The sequence below is a fragment of the Cyanistes caeruleus genome, chromosome 34 (genome assembly GCF_971803275.1).
Source record: "Cyanistes caeruleus chromosome 34, bCyaCae1.hap1.1, whole genome shotgun sequence".
Classification (NCBI taxonomy): Eukaryota; Metazoa; Chordata; class Aves; order Passeriformes; family Paridae; genus Cyanistes; species Cyanistes caeruleus.
This window is the reverse complement of record NC_141735.1, coordinates 1,225,777-1,245,864: the sequence shown is the minus strand read 5'-3', so window position 1 is coordinate 1,245,864 and position 20,088 is coordinate 1,225,777. Positions and strand designations below refer to the sequence as shown.

Genomic DNA, 20,088 nt, shown 5'->3' with positions numbered 1-20,088 from the left:
CCTTGCACTGGGACACCCCAGAGGGGACCTTGCAATGGGGACATGGCAAGAAGGACCTTGTGATGGGTCCTTTGGGACATTGGAACAGGGATGTTGTGATGGGGACGTTGTCACCAGGGACGTGGCAATGAAGACTTTCCAACGAGGACACTGCCATGGGGACACCGGTACAGGGAGGTTGAGATGGGGGCGTTGTCACCGGGGACAGGGCGAAGGGGACTTTGCCATGGGGACATTCCCATGGGGACATCACAAGGACCTCAATGGGGACTTTGCCATGAGGACATTGCCATGGGGACCTTTCCCCCATTGCCACGGGGACATCGCTGTGGGGTTTTACACCAGACCTCATGTGGGGACATCGTGGTGGGGACGTCATGATGGGAACCCACCAGTGGGGACCTCGTGTGGGGGACCTGCCATTGGGGACATTGCACCAGGGGCACTGGGAGGAGGCCACTGCCCCAGGGACCTCATGTGGGGACATCGGGATTGGGACATTGCCGATGGTGGGGACACGGTGATGGGGACGTGGTGATGGGGACGTTGCACCAGAGACTTCACCACGGGGGTCTTGCAGGTGGGGACATCGCTATGGGGTCCCAGGTGTGTGTGTGGGAGTGTTTGGGGGTTCCTGGGAGGTTCTGGGAGGGTCCCAGGTGTGCGTATGGAGTTTGGGGGTTCCTGGGAGGTTCTGGGAGGGTCCCAGGTGTGCGTGTGGAGTTTGGGGGTTCCTGAAAGGTTCTGGGGGGTCCCAGGTGTCCGTGGGGAGGTCCTGCTGACCCTCACTGACCTTTCGCTGCTTGCTGGATCTCGCCGGCGCCGCGGCCGGGCCCCCCCTCGGCGACCTCGGCGGGCCCTGGGGGAGGGGCACGTCAGGGCGTGGCCCAGGTGTGCCCAGGTGTGCCCAGGTGTGCAACCCCCGGGCTGAGGGGAAGGCGCTCACACTCCCCCCACCCCCCCCCCGTGTTGGTGCAAGGGGACCCCCCCACCCCCACCCCGTGCAGGGACCCCCGGCCCCCCCTCGGGTGGGGGAGGAGAAGGACCACCCCCGCCGGCCCCTCCTCCTGTGGGGGAGGGGTTTGGACCCCTCCCCCCGGCCCTCGTGCAAGGGGTCGCAGCCCCCCCCAACCCCCCCTTGCACGAGGGGCGCCCCCTCCCCTACCCCCCCCGTCCCCGTGCGAGGCGGCCGCCCCTCCCCCCGTGTCGCACGAGCCACAGACACGATGGGGGGGGATGGGGGGGAGGTGGGGGAGGGGCGAGGATGATGAGGGTGATGAGGGTGGGGGAGGGGCCCGAGGGCGCGTCTTTACCTTGGCCGGTGACTCGCAGGTGGGCGGGACCTGGGGGGGGAGGGGAGGGGAGGGGGGAGGGGCGTGGGGAAGGGGGGAGGGGCGTGAGAACGAAAGCAAAAGTGGCGGGAAAAGGGGAAAGTTTTGGGGAGAAAAATGGGAAAGTGGAGAAACTCGGGAGCGGGGAGGGAAATGGGGTAAAATGGAGGGAAAAGGGAAATCGGGGGAGAAAATGGGGAAGGAAATCAAAATAATGAAAGGAAATGAAAGGGAGGAAAATGAGAGAAATGGGGAAAAAAGGAAAAAATAGAAAAAAGGAAGAAAGGAAAAGGAAGGAAAGGAGGGAGAGGGATGAAACCGGGGAAAGGGAGGAAAAAGAGGAAAAAAGTGAAAAGGGTCAAAGCAAGGGAAAGGAGGAAATTGATAAAAAGGGGAAGTCAGCAACACAAGGGAAAAGAGGGGAAAAAAAACCAGGAAAAAAGTGGGGAAAATTAAAATAATTCTAAAAGGGAAAATTATCAAAGCGGGAAAATAAAGAAGAAAAAGAGAAACAAAGGGAAGGGAGGAATGACGGCAAAAAATAACTCTGATATAAAAGGGGGAAATATTCAAAATATTTATTGAAAGAGGGAAAATGATTTTAAAAGGAAAAGTAATTAATATAAGGTGATAATGGTAAAAAGGGAGAAAAATATTAATTTACAGTGGAGAAGAATAAAAAAGGTAAAACAAAACAAAACGGGAAAGTAAATTAAAAAGGGGAAACATCTTCAAGAGTAGAAAATCCATTAGAAAGGAAAAATAATCAAAGTAAAGGGAAAACCACGAGAGAAGGAACAATAATAATAGAAAAATATTAATAAAAAAGGAAAAAACCAAAAAAATAATGAAAAAACCCAAAATAACGGGAAATGTAAAAGAAAAAAAAGGGGGGGAAAAAGGAAATAGTAAAGGAAAAGCGGCAAAATGGGAAAAATAGGGGAAAATGGGAATGAAAGAGAAATCAATTAAAAAAATATTAACATAAAAAAAAAATCAGAATTAAAAAAATAAAAAATTAACCAAAAAACCCAAAATGACCGAAAGGCCCGAGCGGCCCCGGGGAGGGGGAGGGGCCCCGGGTGGGGGAGGGGCCCCGTCACAACTTAAACCTCCTTTAACTTGTGACGGCATCGGGCGATGCCGGGTGGGGGGAGGGGGAGGGGGGCGGGGATAAGCGCGGGGGGGGCGGGGCCACGCGGGAAGCGCCGCCCCTCCCCATCCCCCCCCCGCCGCCTTCCCGCGGGTTTTTCCCCTTTTTCCGAGGTTTTTCGGGGAAAAGCCGGGGGTGGGGGAGGGGATGAGACACGGGGGGGCGGGGCCGCCCCTGGCGCGGGGACCCTCCCCCACCCCGGGACCCTCGTGCCGGGCACGTGGGGGGAAAGCCCCGCCCCTCGAACTGGCCACGCCCCTCGAATAAACCACGCTCTCTGAACAGGCCCCGCCCCTTGGGACTGGCTCAGCCAATCCAGTGCAGCCTCATCGCTCCCTCCTCGTATTGGCTGCCGATGCCGCTGAAATTTGCATATCTCCGCCCCCACCCCGTCACGCGCGCTTCATTGGCTCGGCGGTGCCGCTTCATTTGCATATCGGCATCTTATTGGGCCGCCTGGGAAGTGACGTCATTGTCTGACGTCTGTTTGCTGCCCCTGCTGTGGCTCCGCCCCCTCCGCGAGCGTCACGGGAGCCACGCGCTCTGCACGAGCGCCAAGCCCCGCCCCTCGCCGCTGCTTTGCATGAGCCACGCCCCTCGAGCCTTTCACCATTGCCCCTCCCCCCAAGCCGGGACCCCTGGGGTCCCCCCCCCGCCCCCCCCCCCGGCTCCGGGATTGGCCCATCTGGAGCGGCCCTCGCACACCTGGGACAGGCCCCGCCCCCCGCCCCTCCCCCACACTCACCTTCCACCGCGGCTTCTTCCTCTGGGGGTCCCGGGGGGCAGCAAGGGGGGAGGGGCAGAGGAATTAGTGCCCAGGACCCCCCACGGGTGTCCCCAACCCCCCCTCCCCCCACCGTGTCCGTGTGACCCCGCCCCGTGACCTCGGGTTGACCTTGGGGGCGGGGCGCGGTGGTGGGGGAGGGGTTTGCACGCCCTGGTAGGATTTGCACACCCCGAGGGCGGGGTTTACACACCCTGTGCACACCCGCAGGGACCCCGCACCCCATAGCGCATCCCATAGCACCCTATAGGGCACCCAGCACCTTATAGGGTGCCCCATAACACCCCAGAGGGACCCAGCAGCCTATGGGGCACCCCATAGCATCCCACAGGGATCCAGCACCCCATGGCACACCCTATAGCACCCTCCCTGCACCTCACAGGCACCCTGCACCCCATAGGGCTCCCTATAGGGACCCTGCACCCCACAGAGCTCCCCATAGGGACCCTACACCCCATAGGACACCCCACAGCACCCCAGCGCCCTCCCATTCCCGTCCCCCCTCAAGGACGTGGCGGGAGCATCCGGCAGTGCCGTGACAACCGTCGCCAGGGAGACAGGCCCGGGCGTCTCCATGGCAACGGGTACCCAACCCCTGGCGGTGCCATGGCAACCCGGCCTGGCAATGCGCCCGGTGGATGCTGTCGCCACGGTGACACCGGCGGTTGTCCCCGGGTCCCGGGAACGTGTGCGAGGGCGGGATGGCACGAGGGCGGGATGGCACGAGAGACCCCCGGCCCATCCCCCACGTCTGGGGGTCCTGGGGTCACAATGGGGACAGGCGGGGACACGAGGGCGTGTGGGGACACCAGGACGTGCAATTGCTCGAGCGAACACGGGGGGGATGACATCGTGGGTGGGGCCGGAGGGGTCCCCAAACCCCTGTGGCCCCCCCAGCAGGGGGACTCCAAGCCACCCCCACCCGCTCGTGTCACACGGGGACACACGAGGGTGTGGAAAATGGGGGGAGGTGAGGATGGGGGGACACCAGCGGGGACAAGAGGACATGGAGGGACACGGGAGGGTCCCGAGGGTGAGGAGAGACACCGGGACACCAGAAATGGCAGGAAGAGACGAGGACACAGCGTGACACCGGGACTGGGGAGGACACGAGGACCTGGAGAAGCACACGAGTGTGCAGCGATGGTGGGAGAAGACACGGGGTGACACGAGGACAAGAGGACAGCGGGATGTGTGACACCAGGAGGACACGAGGACGTGGAGCAACTCAAGGACACAGCGCCAGGAGGGGACACAGAACCCTGGTGGAAAAACCATGGTGGGAAAACCACGGGAACGGCATGACAACGACCCGCACCACGAGGACATCCAACAGCACGGGTGTGCCCAGCGCCACGAGGACAGGATGGACACACAGCCACGAGGACAGGATGGACACAAGGACACACAGCCATGAGGACAGGAAGGACACACAGCCATGAGGACAGGATGGACACAAGGACACAGCACCATGAGGACAGGATGGACACACAGCCACGAGGACAGGATGGACACAAGGACACAGCACCATGAGGACAGGATGGACACAAGGACACACAGGATCATGAGGACAGGATGTACACACAGCCACGAGGACAGGATGGACACAAGGACACACAGGATCATGAGGACAGGATGGACACACAGCCACGAGGACAGGATGGACACAAGGACACAGGACCATGAGGACAGGATGGACACAAGGACACAGGACCATGAGGACAGGATGGACACAAGGACACAGCACCATGAGGACAGGATGGACAAAAGGACACAACACCACGAGGACAGGACAGACACAAGGACGCACACAGAACCACGAGGACACAAAGCCATGGAGGAACTCAAGGACAAAATGACACAAGGAGATTGTGGAGGAACGAGGAGGACCCAAGGCCCATCACCACAATGGGGACATGGGGATGCGAAGGACACGGTGACACGAGGACGTGCGAGCCCGAGAGGACACCGAGAAGCGCAAGGGACACACAAAACCAGGAAGACACCGAGGGATGGAGAAACACGAAGCCACCCCACTCCCTGAAGGACATGGGGACACAGAGAAACACGAGGAGGTGACAGCAGGAGGACGTGCGAAGCCACAGCGATGGGGGGGCGCCCAAGGACACGACGACACCAACACATGGAGGTGCCCAAGGCCACGGAGAAACACGAGGAGATGACGCTCCCGAGCCGACTCTGCGCCCACCCCAACCCTCCCACGCCCCCTGACCTCCTGACCCCGCTGCGCCCTCACCTTCCTCGCAGAAGGGCCCGCGGTGGCCGGTGCCGGCGCAGTCGCAGCGGGGCTCCCCACGGCGCAGGGTGCAGCGGCCGCCGTGGGCGCAGGGCGGGTGGTGGGCGCAGCGCTCGTCCCCGTCACCCCGGACCCCCTGGGCGCCCAGCAGCGCGGCCGGCGCGTCGCCCACCCGCAGGTCGGCCACCCACCCGCGGAAGGGCGGCTCGTACTTGACGGTGCTGAGCGTCAGTGCCGAGAGCCGCACGTCGGGCGGGATCCCCCCGACGAACAGGTCGCTGGCCACGGCCATGTCGGGGCGCTTGGAGCGCACGGCGGCCGCCCGAGCCTCCCCGTCCACGGCCAGCGCCGCGTGCCGCGCGTGCCGGGTCAGCAGCACCGCGTGCCAGCGGCCGTCGCTGACCGGCGCCGGCGGCTCCAGCGTGGCCGGCTCGGCGCAGGCGATGGCGAAGCGCAGCCTCAGCCGCCCCTCGGCCACCAGCAGCTCCAGGAAGTCACAGTTGCCGCCGTCGTCCAGGTAGAGCAGCAGCGCCCGCGTCACGTTGGTCTTGAGGCGGAAGCTGAGCTGTCCCCCCGCGCCCGGCGCCCACCGCCCGTAGCGCGCCCACTGCCCCGGGGCGCCCCCGAACTCCAGCGCCGAGCCCCGGGCGCAGGGCAGCAGGAGGGACCCCAGCGTCATCAGCACCAGGCCCAGGTGGGCGCCCGAGGGGACGCGGGCGCACGGGCGGGGGGCTGGGGTGGCCCAGGTGGGCACGTGGGGTTGGTGGTGGGCAGTGCAGCCTCCCTTGGCCACCGCGGTGGCCCGAGGGACCCTCAGCTCCACAGGGCTGTGCTTGACCTCGGTCTCCTGGGGGTCCGCGGGGCTGTGCTCGGCCACGGGGGCTTGGGGGACCTTCTGGTCTGTAAGAGCCACGGGGGCTTGCGTGTCCGGGTGGTCCACGGGGTCTTGCTTGGCCTTGGGGTCTCGGGGGTCCTCGGGCGCTGGGTTGGCCACAGGGGCTTGGTGGACCCTCAAGTCTAAACACACCACGGGGTCTTGGTTGACCTTGGCCTCTACAGGGGCTGCGGGGCTTTGGTTGACCTTGGTCTTCTGGTTGGCCACAGGGCCCTGGGTGACCTTGGGCTCCTGGGGGTCCTCGGAGGCCTGGGAGGGGGCGAGGTCTTGGTGGCCCTTCAGGTTTAAGCGATCCATGGAACCCTGGTTGACCTTGGAGTCCAGCGGGACGTCGCTGCTGGGCTCTGGGTGGTCCTGGCTGCCCGCAGAACCTCGGCTGCCCACGGCTTCCTCCTGCACCTTCACCTCCAGGTGCTCCTGGGTGGCCACAGACACCAGGTGGGTCACAGGGACACGGCTGACCTGAGTCCCCAGGTGCTCCTCAGAGCTTTGGGAGATCTTGGAGTCCAACAGCACCACGGAGCCACCATCAGCACCGGGCTCGGCGTGGTCCTGGTTGACCACGAAGTTTTGGTCGGCCACAGAGCCCAGGTGGGCCTCGCTCTCCCCGTGGTCCTGGGAGCCCAGGTGGGTCACAGAGCCCAGGTGGGCTTTGGTCTCTCGGTGGTCCTGGCTGACCGCGGAGGTCCAGCTGGCCACGGATCCTGTGGTGGCCACGGAGCCTTTAGTCTCTTGGTGGCCCTCAGAGCCGTGTGGCACCGTGGGGCCGCGCTGGGCCTCGGGGCCCGGCTGGGCTTTAGTCTCTCGGTGGCCCCCGGGCGCCGGGGGTCCCTCAGCGGCCGGACAGGTCATGGCGCCTGGGCTGGCTGCGGAGCCTGGGCGGCTTCGGGGGGCCCTGGGGGGGCCCTGGGGGGGCCCGGCCACCCCCGTCCTCTCACAGCCACATGGGTGGCCCCAGCGGGCGGCGACAGCGTGGCCGGGGGGTCCGGAGGCACCTGGGGGGGGGGGAGACACGGTCAGGGGGGGCTCTGGAAGTGGGGGGTGACAGCCAAGGGTGGGGGAGGGAGTTGGGCAACCGGGCCCCCCCCACCTTCGTTATCAGCACGTTAATTAACCCCGTGATGGGGGGGGGGGGGGAAGGGGGGGTCGGTCACCGCGGCAACCCGGGCCCTGGCATTATGCAAATGAGCCCCCAGGTTATTTATAACCCCCCCTCATTGGCTAATGGGGCTCATTAACATGCAGCGCATAATTAGCCAATCACATTAACTGCTGCACCTGCGGGGGGAGGGGGAAGGGGGGGGGATGACAGCGACCCCCACCTTGACACCCCCCCCACCCCCATCCCGTGGGGGGGCCCAGGCTGGGGGGGAACCCCTGAGACCCCCAGAGACCCTCGGGGGGAGGGCCCCGGGCCTGGGTGTCCCCCCGTCCCCCTCCATGGGTGTCCTTACTCCCCCGGGGGTCATTAATTAACTAATTATCGATCGCTGATGGTTGATAAGGGGGGGAGGGGTCGCGCAGACACCTGAGACCCCCCAGAGGGGTTCCGGGGAGGGTTTGGGGGTCTCAGGAGCCCCCAGACAATGGGGACACCCCGGGGAGGGTCAGAGGGGTCTATGGGGGGGTCTATAGGGGGATCCCCCCCCCCCTCAGCCCTCTGAGCCCCCCTCGGGGGTCGCTTTGGGGGGCTGGAGGTGGGGGAGGGGCAGGCGGCCACCCGTGTCCCCCCCGTGTCCCCCACGGGCACCTGAAGGTCACGGGGAGGAGACGGCCCCGGGGGGGAGGGGGCTGGGCGGGGACCCCCGGAGTGCGGGGACCCCCCCCCAAAAATCCCCCTCCTCCCCCCCCCCAATCAGGGGTGGGGTCTGCACGGACACGCCCTTGCACGCGCGTGTGCCCCTCCCCCCCCCGGCCAGGTGTGAGCGACCCCTCCTCGCGCGCGCGCTCACACCCCTCCCCCCCTCCCCCTCCACGTGCCCCCGCCTTGCACGCGCGGACCCCCCCCAAACCACGCCCCCTCCCCAAAATACCGCAGGTGCGCGCCCCTCAAAACACCCCGGCCTGAAACCACCCCCCACCCTTGCACGCGAGTGTGAACACCCCAAAACACTCGTGAGCGCCCCAAAACTGCACAGACACCCCAAAACTGCACAGACACCCCAAAATGCACAGACACCCCCCCAAAACACCCCAAAACTGCACAGACACCCCAAAATTCACAGACACCCCCCCAAAACACCCCAAAACTGCACAGACACCCCAAAATGCACAGACACCCCCCCAAAACACCCCAAAACTGCACAGACACCCCCCCTGCACACCCAAAACTGCACAGACACCCAAAACTGCACAGACACCCCAAAACTGCACAGACACCCCCCCAAAACACCCAAAAACTGCTCACACCCCCTCTACGCACCCCAAAACTGCACAGACACCCCCCCAAAACACCCAAAAACTGCACAGACACCCCAAAATTCACAGACACCCCCCCAAAACACCCCAAAACTGCACAGACACCCCCCCAAAACACCCCAAAAACTGCACAGACACCCCAAAAATGCACAGACACTCCTCCTACACACCCAAAACTGCACAGACACCCCCCCCGCACACCCCAAAACTGCTCACACCCCCTCTGCGCACCCCAAAACTGCTCACACCCCCTCTGCGCACCCCAAAACTGCACAGACACCCCTCCTACACACCCCAAAACTGCACAGACACCCCCCCAAAACACCCCAAAACCACAGACACCCCCCTGCACGCTCGTGTGCCTCAAGTCTGACACCCCTCCCTACACGTGCACCCCAAAACTGCACGGACACACCCCTGGCACGCTCGTGTGAGCCCCAAAACTGCACAGACACCCCTCCTGCACACCCCAAAACTGCTCACACACCTCCTGTGAGCCCCAAAACTGCACAGACACCCCTCCTGCACACCCCAAAACTGGGCACACACCTCCTGTGAGCCCCAAAACTGCACAGACACCCCTCCTGCACACCCCAAAACTGCTCACACACCTCCTGTGAGCCCCAAAACTGCACAGACACCCCTCCTGCACACCCCAAAACTGGGCACACACCTCCTGTGAGCCCCAAAACTGGGCACAGCTCCCTCAAACACGGGTTTGCACCCCAAAACCGTGCGTGCACAGCCCGTGCACACCCCAAAACTGCTCACAGCCCTCCTGCGCACCCCAAAACTGCACAGACACCCCCCTGCGCACCCCAAAACTGCACAGACACCCCCTGCACGCTCCTGTGAGCCCCAAAACTGGGCACAGCTCCCTCAAACACGGGTTTGCACCCCAAAACCGCTCACACCCGCCCTGCACACCCTAAAACCGCTCACACCCCCCCCGCACACCCCAAAACCTCTCACACCCGTCCCTTGCACACCCCTGTGCACCCCAAAACCGCTCACACCCCCCCCGCACACCCCTGTGCACCCCAAAACCGCTCACACCCGTCCCTTGCACACCCCTGTGCACCCCAACACCACCGGACCCCCCCGGCGCACCCCCAAATTTCACATTTCACATAACCCCCCCCCCCCCCTTTGCACACCCGTATCCCACCCGCCCCCCCCGGTTCACACGCGCGTGCCCCGCGTGACCGCGCCCGTGGGGCCGGGGCCGCGCACCCGCGGGTGCCGCACGCGCAGGCCCCGGGCGGGGGGTTTTTGGGGGGCACGGGGGGGGTGGGTTTTGGGGGGGGGGGGATTTGGGGAGATTTTGGAGGGGCTGGATGAGCACCCTGCAGTGGGGGAGGGGCGGGATGAGCTCTCTGAATCCCACGGGGGGCTCGGGGAGGGGGTGGGGGGGGGATGGGGGGGGGGATGCGGCCCCCAGACCCTGCAGTGGGGGAGGGGGCGATGCGGCCCCTCCCCAGGGTGGGGGAGCCCCGGCCCTTCCCCTTTCCCTCCCCCTCCCCCCACGCCGAGTCCCCCAGACCCCGCCTGGCGATGGGGGGAGGGGGGGATGTGACCCTCAGGTCCCCCCCCCAACCCCCCCGCCCCCCCCACATCCCTCCCTGAGCCCCCCAAAATCCCCCCCCTCCCCCCCTTCATCTCTTTCCGGACCCCCATCGTCCTCCCATCCCCCCAACACCCCCCTACCCCCACCCCGGACCCCCAAACCTTCCCCCTCCCCCCCCCCCACATCCCCCCCCAACCCCGAGCCCCCCGCGGGTCCCCCAAATCCCCCCCCCCATCTCCCCGCATCCCCCCCGCATCCTCCCCACCCCGCACCCCCCCCCCCCGCTCTCGGCGCATCCCTCCCCTCATCTGCGCCCCCTCCCCCCTTTACCGGGACCCCCCCAACCCCCCCAGGACCCCCCCGTGTCCCCCCCCCCATCTCCGGTACCTGCCCCGGGCGGTCCCGGCCCCGCACCCGCCGCTCCCGCCGCTCCCGCAGCCCCCGCCCGCCCCGGGCACGCGCACGGCTCCGGAGCGGCGCGCGCCCGCAACCCCCCCCCCCAACCCCCCCCCCCCTCCCCAACCCTGCCCCGCATCCCCCCCCCCCCCCCAAAAAAAAACGCCGACCCCCGACCCCCTCCCCCGGTACCGCCATCGCCTCGAGCCCCCCCCCCCAAAATACAGAAATCGGCTCCGAACCCCCCCGCACCGGCACGGCGACCCCCGGGGGGGGCACGGGGGGGGCGCGGCTGCCCCATAGAGACCCCAAAGGGACCCCCGGGGGAGGTTCGACCCCCACAGAGACCCCTCAGAGACCCCCGGGGGGGTTCGACCCCATAGAGACCCCCGGGAGGGGGGGTCTGCCCCATAGAGACCGCCGGGGGGGGTTCTGCCCCATAGAGACCCCCCCCCCAAAAGCCCCATGGGCACTCCCGGGGGGTGGGGGGGGGGTCTCCCGGCTGCCCCATAGGGACCCCTCGGGGGTCTCCCGGCTGCCCCCCAGACCCCCCCCAGGGCCCGCAGCTCCTGCCCTATAGAAACCCCCCCATAGAGCCCCCCCCTACCCCCAACTGTGCCCCATCGGGGGTTCATTAACGGCAGCTGCTAATGAGGGGCTCCCACCACCCCCGACCCCCACCCCAGACCGACCCCCCCCCCCAAATTCTCTGCGCCCCCCCCCATTCCCACGCAGGGGTCCCACAGACGGACACACGGACACGGAATTTATTCACGGGACAAGCAGAGCCCCCCACCCCCGACCCCCAAAATCCTCGGGGGGGGGAGCCCGGGACCCCCCAAACCCCCCCAAAAATCCATGGGGTGAGGGGGGGGCGCCGGGTCAGGAGGGGCCGGAGCCTCGGGGACCCTGTGGAAATGGGGAGGGGGGGGGAGTTTCAATATGAGACCCCAAATTCGGGGGGTCCCAGGTGTCTGAGCCCCCAAATTTGGAGGGACCACCACAGCCAGGACCCCAAATCGGGGGTCCCGAGCCCCCCAGGCCCCGTTACCTGTCACAGGTGGGTGTCAAAGACCTCGTCCTCCACCCCCTGCGCCTCCTCGGGGGGGTCTGGGGGGCGCAGAAATTGGGGGGAGGGGTCATTTTTGGGGTCCCTTGAAGCGGGGGTCCCGAAGGGGGGGACGGGATTTTGGGGGGGGGGTCGCACCTGTGGGGCGCAGCGAGGAGCGGCGGGGCCAGGGCAGGGAGAGGCTGAAGGAGCGGGGCCGGGTTTTGGGGGGCCCGGGGGGGTCCGGGGGGGCGACGGCGACGCTCTGGGCGCGGCGGCGACATTCGGGGCGCAGCCGCTCCCGACACGAGATGTGACAGCGCAGGCCGCAGCCTGGGGGGGGCACGGGGACCCCCTCAACACCCAGAGACCCCCAAACCCCCCCCCTCACACCCAGAGACCCCTCCCCAAATCCCCCCATAGCACACAGAGACTGCCAAAACACCCCTCACACCCAGAGACCCCCCCAAAACCCCCTCTCACACCCAGAGACCCCTCCCCAAATCCCCCCATAGCACCCAGAGACCCCCAAACCCCCCCTCACACCCAGAGACCCCTCCCCAAATCCCCCCCATAGCACCCAGAGACCCCCAAACCCCCCCCCTCACACCCAGAGACCCCTCCCCAAATCCCCCCATGGCACCCAGAGACTGCCAAAACACCCCTCAACACCCAGAGACCCCCCCAAAACCCCCCCTCACACCCTGAGACCCCCCCAAAACCCCCTCTCACACCCTGAGACCCCCCAAATCGCCCCCCCAGCACCCAGGACCCCACCCCAGACCCCTCCCCCACTCACCGCTGCACTCCAGCCCATCCTTGTGCAGACCCCAAATCTGAGGGGGGAGAGGGAAGGGTCGGGGGGGGGGGTCCAGGACCCCTGAAAACCCCCCAGGCCCCCCTGGGGGGGGCAGGTCCTCCCCTTTTTGGGGGGGGGGGGTCCCGGGGGTCCCCAAGTCCCCAGCTGCGCTCAGTGGGGGAGGGGGATTTGGGGGGATTTTGGGGGGATTTGGGGGAATTTGGGGAGGGGTCGCACTCACCAGTTTCCCGCAGGTCTCGCAGGGCCCCGCGCGAAGCCCCCGCAGCCCCCGAAAGTTGTGGGGGGGTCCCGGGGGGGGTCCTTGGCTGCAGCGCAGGAAATAATCCAGAACCTCCCCCCGGCTGAGCCCCCCGTCCCTGGGGGGACACGGGGGGGGTCAGGGGGGGTCACAGGAGGGTCCCGGGGGGAGGGGTCGGGGTCAGGGGTCAGCGGGGTCCCGGTTTTGGGGGTCTCTGGGTGAGGGGGGGGGGCTCAGCTGTCCGTGCCGCGGGGGGGGCAGGTGGGGGCTCAGGGGGGATTTGGGGATCCTGGTGGGGTTTTGGGGGGGTCACTGAGGGGTTTTGGGGGTTCCCATGGGTGTTTTGGGTGTCTCGGGGGGCTCTGAGGGATGCCGGGGGTCGCGGGGGTCTCACATGTCGGTGTCCAGCTCCCCCAGGGGGGGCAGGTGGGGGAAGTTTTCCCGCACGATCCCAAATTCCTCCACCGAGATCCGCCCGTCCCCGTCCACGTCAAAGTTCCGGAAAATGGACTGAGACCCCCCCCCAAATTAACAACAACACCTCGGACCCCTCCGAGACCACCCCGGGACACCCAAAATGTCACCGCAGGCCCCCCAACCCCCCTCGGGACCCCTTGAGCCCCCAACTCTCACCATGGACCCCTCCCCTCACCACCCAGACCCCTTTGACCCCTCAATTCCTCCAAGTCCCCCCTCCCCAGACCCCCCTCAATCTCCCCCCAGCCCCCTCAAGGTCACCCCCAGACCCCCCCCAGACCCCCCCCCACCTCCACGAGCTGCTCGATTCGGGGTCGCAGCCCCTCGGGGTCGGGCCGGGGGGGCTCGGGCAGGACCCAGCGCTCGGGGGGGAGGGCGGGGGGCAGCTCCGGGGGGGGTCCGGCCTGGGGGCGGGGGAGAGGAGGGGGCGTCAGGGGGGGGGGGGGGTCAGACCCTCATCCCCGGCTTGGAAATGGGGTTCACCCCTCTCCTTACACCCCCCCCCCCTTTCCCACACTCGTCCCCCCTCATTTCACACTCGCCCCCCCGTTTTACACTCACCCCCTTTTCCACACGACCCCCCCCATTCCCCCTCATTTCCCATCCCCCCCCGTTCCCCTCCTTTTCCCACTCGACCCCCCCCATTCCCACCCCCCGATTTCCCACCCCCACCCCCCCCATTTGCCCCCCATCCCACACGACCCCCCCAATTCCCCCCCATCCCCCCCATTTCCCATCCCCCATTCCCCCCAGCCCCCCTTTTCCCACACGACCCCCCCACTCCCACCCCCCAATTTCCCACCCCCACCCCCCATTTCCCCCCCATCCCACACGACCCCCCCAATTCCCCCCAATTCCCATCGCCCCCCATTCCCATCCCCCCCATTTCCCCCAATTCCCATCCTCCCCGTTCCCCCTCCCCATCTCCCACCCCCCCATTCCCCCCCGCCCCCCCTTTCCCCACACGACCCCTCCCCATTTCCCCCCCACCCCGACCCCCCCGGTCCTCCCGTCCGCACGGGGGCGCTCTCGCGGGGCTCGCGCTGCAGCGACATCTGGTGGAGCTGCTCCTCGCTGGGCCCGAGCGCCAGCGACACCTGCGGGACACCGGGGGAACTGCAGGGGGGCCGCGGGGGTCTGGGGGGGTCTGGGGGGGTCTGGGGGGGGTGGGGAGCTCGGGGGGAGTCTGGGGGTGCAGGGGAGTTCGGGCAGGTTTTGGGATTCAGGTGATTTTGGGGTGGGGGGGATGGGAGAGGTAGAGGGGAGTTTGGCGGGGGGGGTCCCAGGAAAGAGTTTGGGGGTCTCGGGAGGGGGTTTGGGGGTGTTGAAGGTGATTTGGGGCCGTGCAGTGGGGTCTGACCTCCGGCAGCCTGAGCAGGTCAAGGTGGGGGGTCCCAGGAGGGGTTTTGGGGGTCCCAAGAGGGGTTTTGGGGAGTTCGGGGAGGGGTTTGGGGTGGCGCAGTGGGGTCTCACCTCCAGCCGGTAAAGCGGGTTGGGGTGAGGGGTCCCAGGAAGGAGTTTGGGGGTCCCAAGAGGAGTTTTGGGGGGTTCGGGGAGGGGTTTGGGGTGGCGCAGTGGGGTCTCACCTCCAGCCGGTAAAGCGGGTTGGGGTGAGGGGTCCCAGGAATGAGTTCGGGGGTCCCAGGAGGGGTTTTGGGGGTCCCAAGAGGAGTTTTGGGGGGTTCGGGGAGGGGTTTGGGGTGGCGCAGTGGGGTCTCACCTCCAGCAGCCGGAGCAGGTCGGGGTGGGGGGTCCCGGGGGGTCCCTGCTCGCGCCCCGCCAGCAGCGCCCCTTGCAGGGCGAAGCGGGCCCGCAGTTTATTGGGGTGGGGGCGTCCCGGGCCCCCCCAGTCCGGCAGCGCCGCCTCCAGCGACACCAGGTCCCGCAGGTGGACCCCGAGCGCCGGCACCCGGAACCCCCCCGAGCCCCCCGCGCCCCCCAACAGCGCCCGGTACCCCCGGTAGTTCCCCCCCGAGCCCACGGCCTCGGCCAGCTGTGCCCACAGCTGGGGGGGGCACCGGGGGGGGGGGTTTGGGGGGGTCACAGGAGGGTACAAAGGACACGGGGACAGGGGTTGGGGGACACAAGGACAGGGGGGGACACAGGGGGGACGTTTTAGAACTGAGCAGAGCCAGGGGGTGACGGGACCCCCCCCCCGTCCGTCCCCCCTGTGCCCCCCCCCCCAAACCCTACAAGGACCCTCCCAGACCTTCCTGTGCCCCCGGGGACCCCCCAGGACCCCCCAGATACCCCTCAACACCCCCATGTGCCCCCCGGAACACCCCCCGGACCCCTCCAGAACCCTCACAAGACCCCCCACGTGCCCCATCAGAACCCCCCAGAATCCACAGGTGCCCCCAGCACCTCCCTCTGCCCACTTCGGAACCCCCCAGGTGTCCCCAGAACCCCCACCTGGATAAGGGGAGGGGTCAGCAGCGCCAGGGTCCGGCGCAGCCGCGCGATGGAGCCGTGGCCGAGCCCCCCGACCACGGCCAGGAGGGAGTTGAAGTTTCGGAGCTCCAGGAGGCTCTGGGGGAGAGGGGGGGGGGAGATGTGGGGGGGCTGGGGGGCGGCTGAGAGAGAGGGGCTGTGGGGCAGGGCTCTGTGGAACGGTTTTATGGGTCCGTAGGTCGGTTCTATGGGTAAGGGTTTATGGGTTGGGGGTCTCACCTGCGGCAGGTGCAGGCACTGCCCCAGGGCTGCGGGTCAGGGGTCAGTCCGGGGGGTCGGTTTGGGGGTCAGTCCGGGGGCTCAGGGGTCAGTCCGGGGGTCAGTCCGGGGGTCAGTCCGGGGGTCAGTCGTCAGTGTGGGGAGTCAGTTGGGGGGCCAGGGGTCGGTTCCGGGGGTCAGCTAGGGGGTCAGGGGTCAGTCCGGGGGTCAGTTGGGGGGTCAGGGGTCAGTCCGGGGGTCAGTCCGGGGGTCATTCCCGCTCTCACCTGTCCCAGGTGCAGGCACTGCCCCAGGGGTCAGGGATCAGAGGTCAGTCCGGAGGTCAGGTGGGGGGTCAGGGGTCAGTCCGAGGGTCAGTCCGGGGGTCAGTTGGGGGGTCAGGGGTCAGTCCGAGGGTCAGTCCGGGGGCTCAGGGGTCAGTCCGGGGGCTCAGAGGTCAGTCCGGAGGTCAGGTGGGGGGTCAGGGGTCAGTCCGGGGGTCAGTTGGGGGGTCAGGGGTCAGTCCGGGGGTCAGTCCGGGGGTCAGTTGGGGGCTCAGGGGTCAGTCCGGGGGCTCAGGGGTCAGTCCGGGGGTCGTTCCCGCTCTCACCTGTCCCAGGTGCAGGCACTGCCCCAGCGCCGCCGCTCTCTGCGGAGCCGCCAGGGGGCGCAGCACGCGCAGCTGAACCCAGCGCGAGAGCCCGTTGGACAGCGCCACCAAGCGGCGGAGAGACACCGAGCAGCGCGTGCCCGCGGAGCGCGCGAAGGAGCGAATGTCACACAGCTGGGGACACAGGGGACAACGGGGAATGACACAGAGCTGGGGACAGAGGGGACATCGGGGGATGTCACACAGCTGGGGACAGAGGGGACAACGGGGACATCGGGGAATGTCACAGAGCTGGGGACAGAGGGGACAACGGGGACATCGGGGAATGACACAGAGCTGGGGACAACGGGGACATCGGGGAATGTCACAGAGCTGGGGACAGAGGGGACAACGGGGACATCGGGGAATGACACAGAGCTGGGGACAACGGGGACATCGGGGAATGACACAGAGCTGGGGACAGAGGGGACAACGGGGAATGACACACAGCTGGGGACAGAGGGGACAGAGGGGACATCGGGGAATGTCACAGAGCTGGGGACATCGGGGAATGTCACAGAGCTGGGGACATTGGGGAATGTCACAGAGCTGGGGACAGAGGGGACAACGGGGACATCGGGGAATGACACAGAGCTGGGGACATTGGGGAATGTCACAAAGCTGGGGACAGAGGGGACAGCGGGGACATTTGGGAAATTGGGGGGTCATGGAGGACATTGGGGACATCAGGGAGATTTGGGATGGGGGGGACATCGGGGAGGTCGTGCGGGAGGGGATGCCCTGGGGTGTGACGGGGCGGGGGGCGGGTGTCACACAGGTGTGTCCCCAGGTGTCCTAGGTGTGTCCCCAGGTGTCCCCAGCTGTCCCCAGGTGTGTCCCCAGCTGTCCCCAGGTGTGTCCCCAGGTGTGTCCCCAGCTGTCCCAGGTGTCCCCAGGTGTGTCCCCAGGTGTGTCCCCAGCTGTCCCAGGTGTGTCCCCAGCTGTCCCCAGGTGTGCCCCCAGCTGTCCCAGGTGTGTCCCCAGCTGTGTCCCCAGCTGTGTCCCCAGCTGTCCCCAGGTGTGTCCCCAGCTGTCCCCAGCTGTCCCCAGGTGTGTCCCCAGGTGTATCCCCAGCTGTCCCCAGCTGTCCCCAGGTGTCCCACCCGCAGCCGGTTGAACGCTCGGTGTTCCAGGTGTGTCAGCAGCAGCGCCAGCTCGGGCGGCTCCAGCGGCTCCAGCAGCATCGAGAACCGCGCTCGGGGGGGGGCCACGACCCCCCCGGGACCCCCCGCGGGACCCCCCCCGGGGGCGGCTCCGGTGTCATCGTCACCTTCCTCATCGCCACCTTCATCACCTTCCTCCGGGCTGGCGCGGGGTGACACGCGCGTGGGCAAAGGGACACCCCCGTGTTCCCCCCAGTGCCCCCCCGTGTCCCCCCATTTCACCCCCTGGACCCCCCCCATGTCCCCCTGCACCCCCCATGTCTTTGTGCCCCCCCATGTCCCCCCCAACCCCCCCATTTTACCCCCTGCACCCCCCCCCATATCCCCCGTGCCCCCCCCGTGTCCTTGTCCCCCTCCCGTCCCCCAAATTTCCCACCCTGCGCCCCCCCAGAACGCCCCAACCCCGAGCCCCTCCCCCTGTGTCCCCCCCAAATCCCCGAACCCCCCCCGTGCCCCCCCCTTCACCTACAGGCTCTCGAGGCCGAGGGGGGTTTCGGGGTCCCCCCCCAGCGCCGCCCCCAATTCCCGCAGCCGCCCCAAAACCTGGGGGTCCCCCGAAAGCTCCCGCGGGAAAGCCCGGACCCAGTACCTGGGGGGGGAGGGGGGCTCAGGGGGGACCCCACAACTCCGGGGGGGTCCCCCGGGGAATCTGGGGGGTCCCCAGAGCGGATCTGGGGGTCCCCATGGAGATCTGGGGGGTCCCCAGAGCGGATCTGGGGGTCCCCATGGAGATCTGGGGGGGCCCCAGAGCGGATCTGGGGGTCCCCAGGGGAATCTGGGGGGTCCCCAGAGCGGATCTGGGGGTCCCCATGGAGATCTGGGGGGGCCCCAGAGCGGATCTGGGGGTCCCCATGGGGATCTGGGGGGTCCCCAGAGCGGATCTGGGGGTCCCCAGGGGAATCTGGAGGGTCCCCAGAGCGGATCTGGGGGTCCCCATGGAGATCTGGGGGGTCCCCAGAGCGGATCTGGGGGTCCCCATGGAGATCTGGGGGGTCCCCAGAGCGGATCTGGGGGTCCCCAGGGGGATCTGGGGGTCCCCAGGGGGATCTGGGGGTCCGGAGGGGTTTTGGGGTCACTCACCGGACCAAGTGGCCGATCTTGAGGCGCAGGGAGGGACCCTCGGCCGAGCCCCCCGACTCCTGCACCGTGCGGGGGGGGTCAAGGAGCCTGCACGGGGTTTTGGGGGGTCCCGGGGGGTTTGGGGGGGGTCCTGGGATTTGGGGGGAAGGCTTGCGGCAATCCGGGGGGGGGATCCCGGGGAGTCCCCAGAAGCTCGGGGGGTCCCAAGGGGTCAATGAAAAGGATTTTAAGGGGGTCCCGGGGGGTTTGGGGATGTCTCGGGGGGTTTGGGGTGTCTCGGAGGGTTTGGGGGGGTCCTGGGGGGTCGCAGGGGGTCTCGGGGGGGGGTCCCCAAGGGTAAAGCCTCAGCAGCTTCCAGACCACCTTTACCTGGGGCAGGCAGCAGGGGTGGAGTTTTGGGGGAAATCCCAGGAAGTTTGGGGGTCCCTCGGGATTTGGGGGGATCCCGGGAGGTTTTGGGGGGGGTCCCGGGGGGGTTTCGGGGGGTCCCCAAGGATATAGGGTCAGCAGCTTCCCGGCCACCTCTGCCTGGGGCAGGTACCAGGGGTGCGTCGCCAGGAAGAGTCGGACGAGTTGGGGGTCCCGAACCTTCCCCTGCGCGTCTGGAAGGGCGGGGGGGTCACCCCAAAAACACAGGGACCCCCCCGAGACCCCCCCAAACCCCACCCGAACCCCCCCAAACCCCCCCCCCCCTTCCCCCCAGGGCTCCCAGAGCTCCCCAAACCCCCCCCCCCAGCCTCCCCCAAACCTTCCCCCCGCCAAACCAGGACCCCCCAAAACTTCAGGAACCCCCAAAACTTCAGGAACCCCCCCCCTCCAAACCCGGGACTCCCCCCAGACCTCAGGGACTCCCCAAAACCCCCCCCGAACCCCCCAAAATCGCCCCCTCCCCACCGAAGGCATCGACGCAGCCCCTCAGAAGCTCGTCCAGGGTGGGGGCTCCGTCCAGGTCCAGGGAGCTGCTCATGGTGGGACCCCAAAACTGGGGAGGGGGTTTGGGGGGGGAGGGGTCAGAGACCGGCCGGGACCCCCCCAAACCGGAGCTGGGGGGTCCCGAGGGTCCCTGGGGCACCCAGGGGTGGTTTGGGGGGGGCTGGGAGGGGGCTGGGGGTCTCCTTCAGGGCCCAGTTTGTGCAATTTTGGGGGGGTTGGGGGTCCCCAAA

The 20,088-nt window shown here is 67.1% G+C and overlaps 2 protein-coding genes across 4 annotated transcripts in view; both read right to left on the bottom strand.

Annotated features, from left to right (window-relative positions):
- LOC111942749 (neurexin-2-like) overlaps positions 1-10,833 on the bottom strand; it is a 44,287-nt gene extending 33,454 nt beyond the window's left edge. For all 3 annotated transcript variants that reach the window (XM_086870973.1, XM_086870972.1, XM_086870974.1), the window contains exons 1-5: positions 10,793-10,833; positions 5,526-7,415; positions 3,230-3,250; positions 1,314-1,343; positions 794-859 (exon numbers count right to left, since the gene is read on the bottom strand). In XM_086870973.1, the coding sequence (XP_086727099.1) occupies positions 794-859; positions 1,314-1,343; positions 3,230-3,250; positions 5,526-7,272 (1,864 nt within the window). In that variant the 5' untranslated portion in view covers positions 7,273-7,415; positions 10,793-10,833. The remainder of the gene's footprint in view (positions 1-793; positions 860-1,313; positions 1,344-3,229; positions 3,251-5,525; positions 7,416-10,792) is intronic.
- Positions 10,834-11,562: 729 nt separating this feature from the next.
- LOC147647747 (RAS guanyl-releasing protein 2-like) lies at positions 11,563-17,962 on the bottom strand. Its single transcript, XM_086871079.1, has 12 exons — positions 17,786-17,962; positions 16,644-16,817; positions 15,797-15,913; positions 15,105-15,389; positions 14,404-14,481; positions 13,675-13,788; positions 13,302-13,417; positions 12,890-13,025; positions 12,649-12,685; positions 12,009-12,182; positions 11,853-11,911; positions 11,563-11,710 (listed from the first exon to the last, which is right to left on the bottom strand). The coding sequence occupies exons 1-11, from the start codon at positions 17,864-17,866 to the stop codon at positions 11,856-11,858; spliced, it is 1,368 nt and encodes a 455-aa protein (XP_086727205.1). The 5' UTR covers positions 17,867-17,962; the 3' UTR covers positions 11,563-11,710; positions 11,853-11,855.
- Between the last annotated feature and the right edge of the window lie 2,126 nt (positions 17,963-20,088).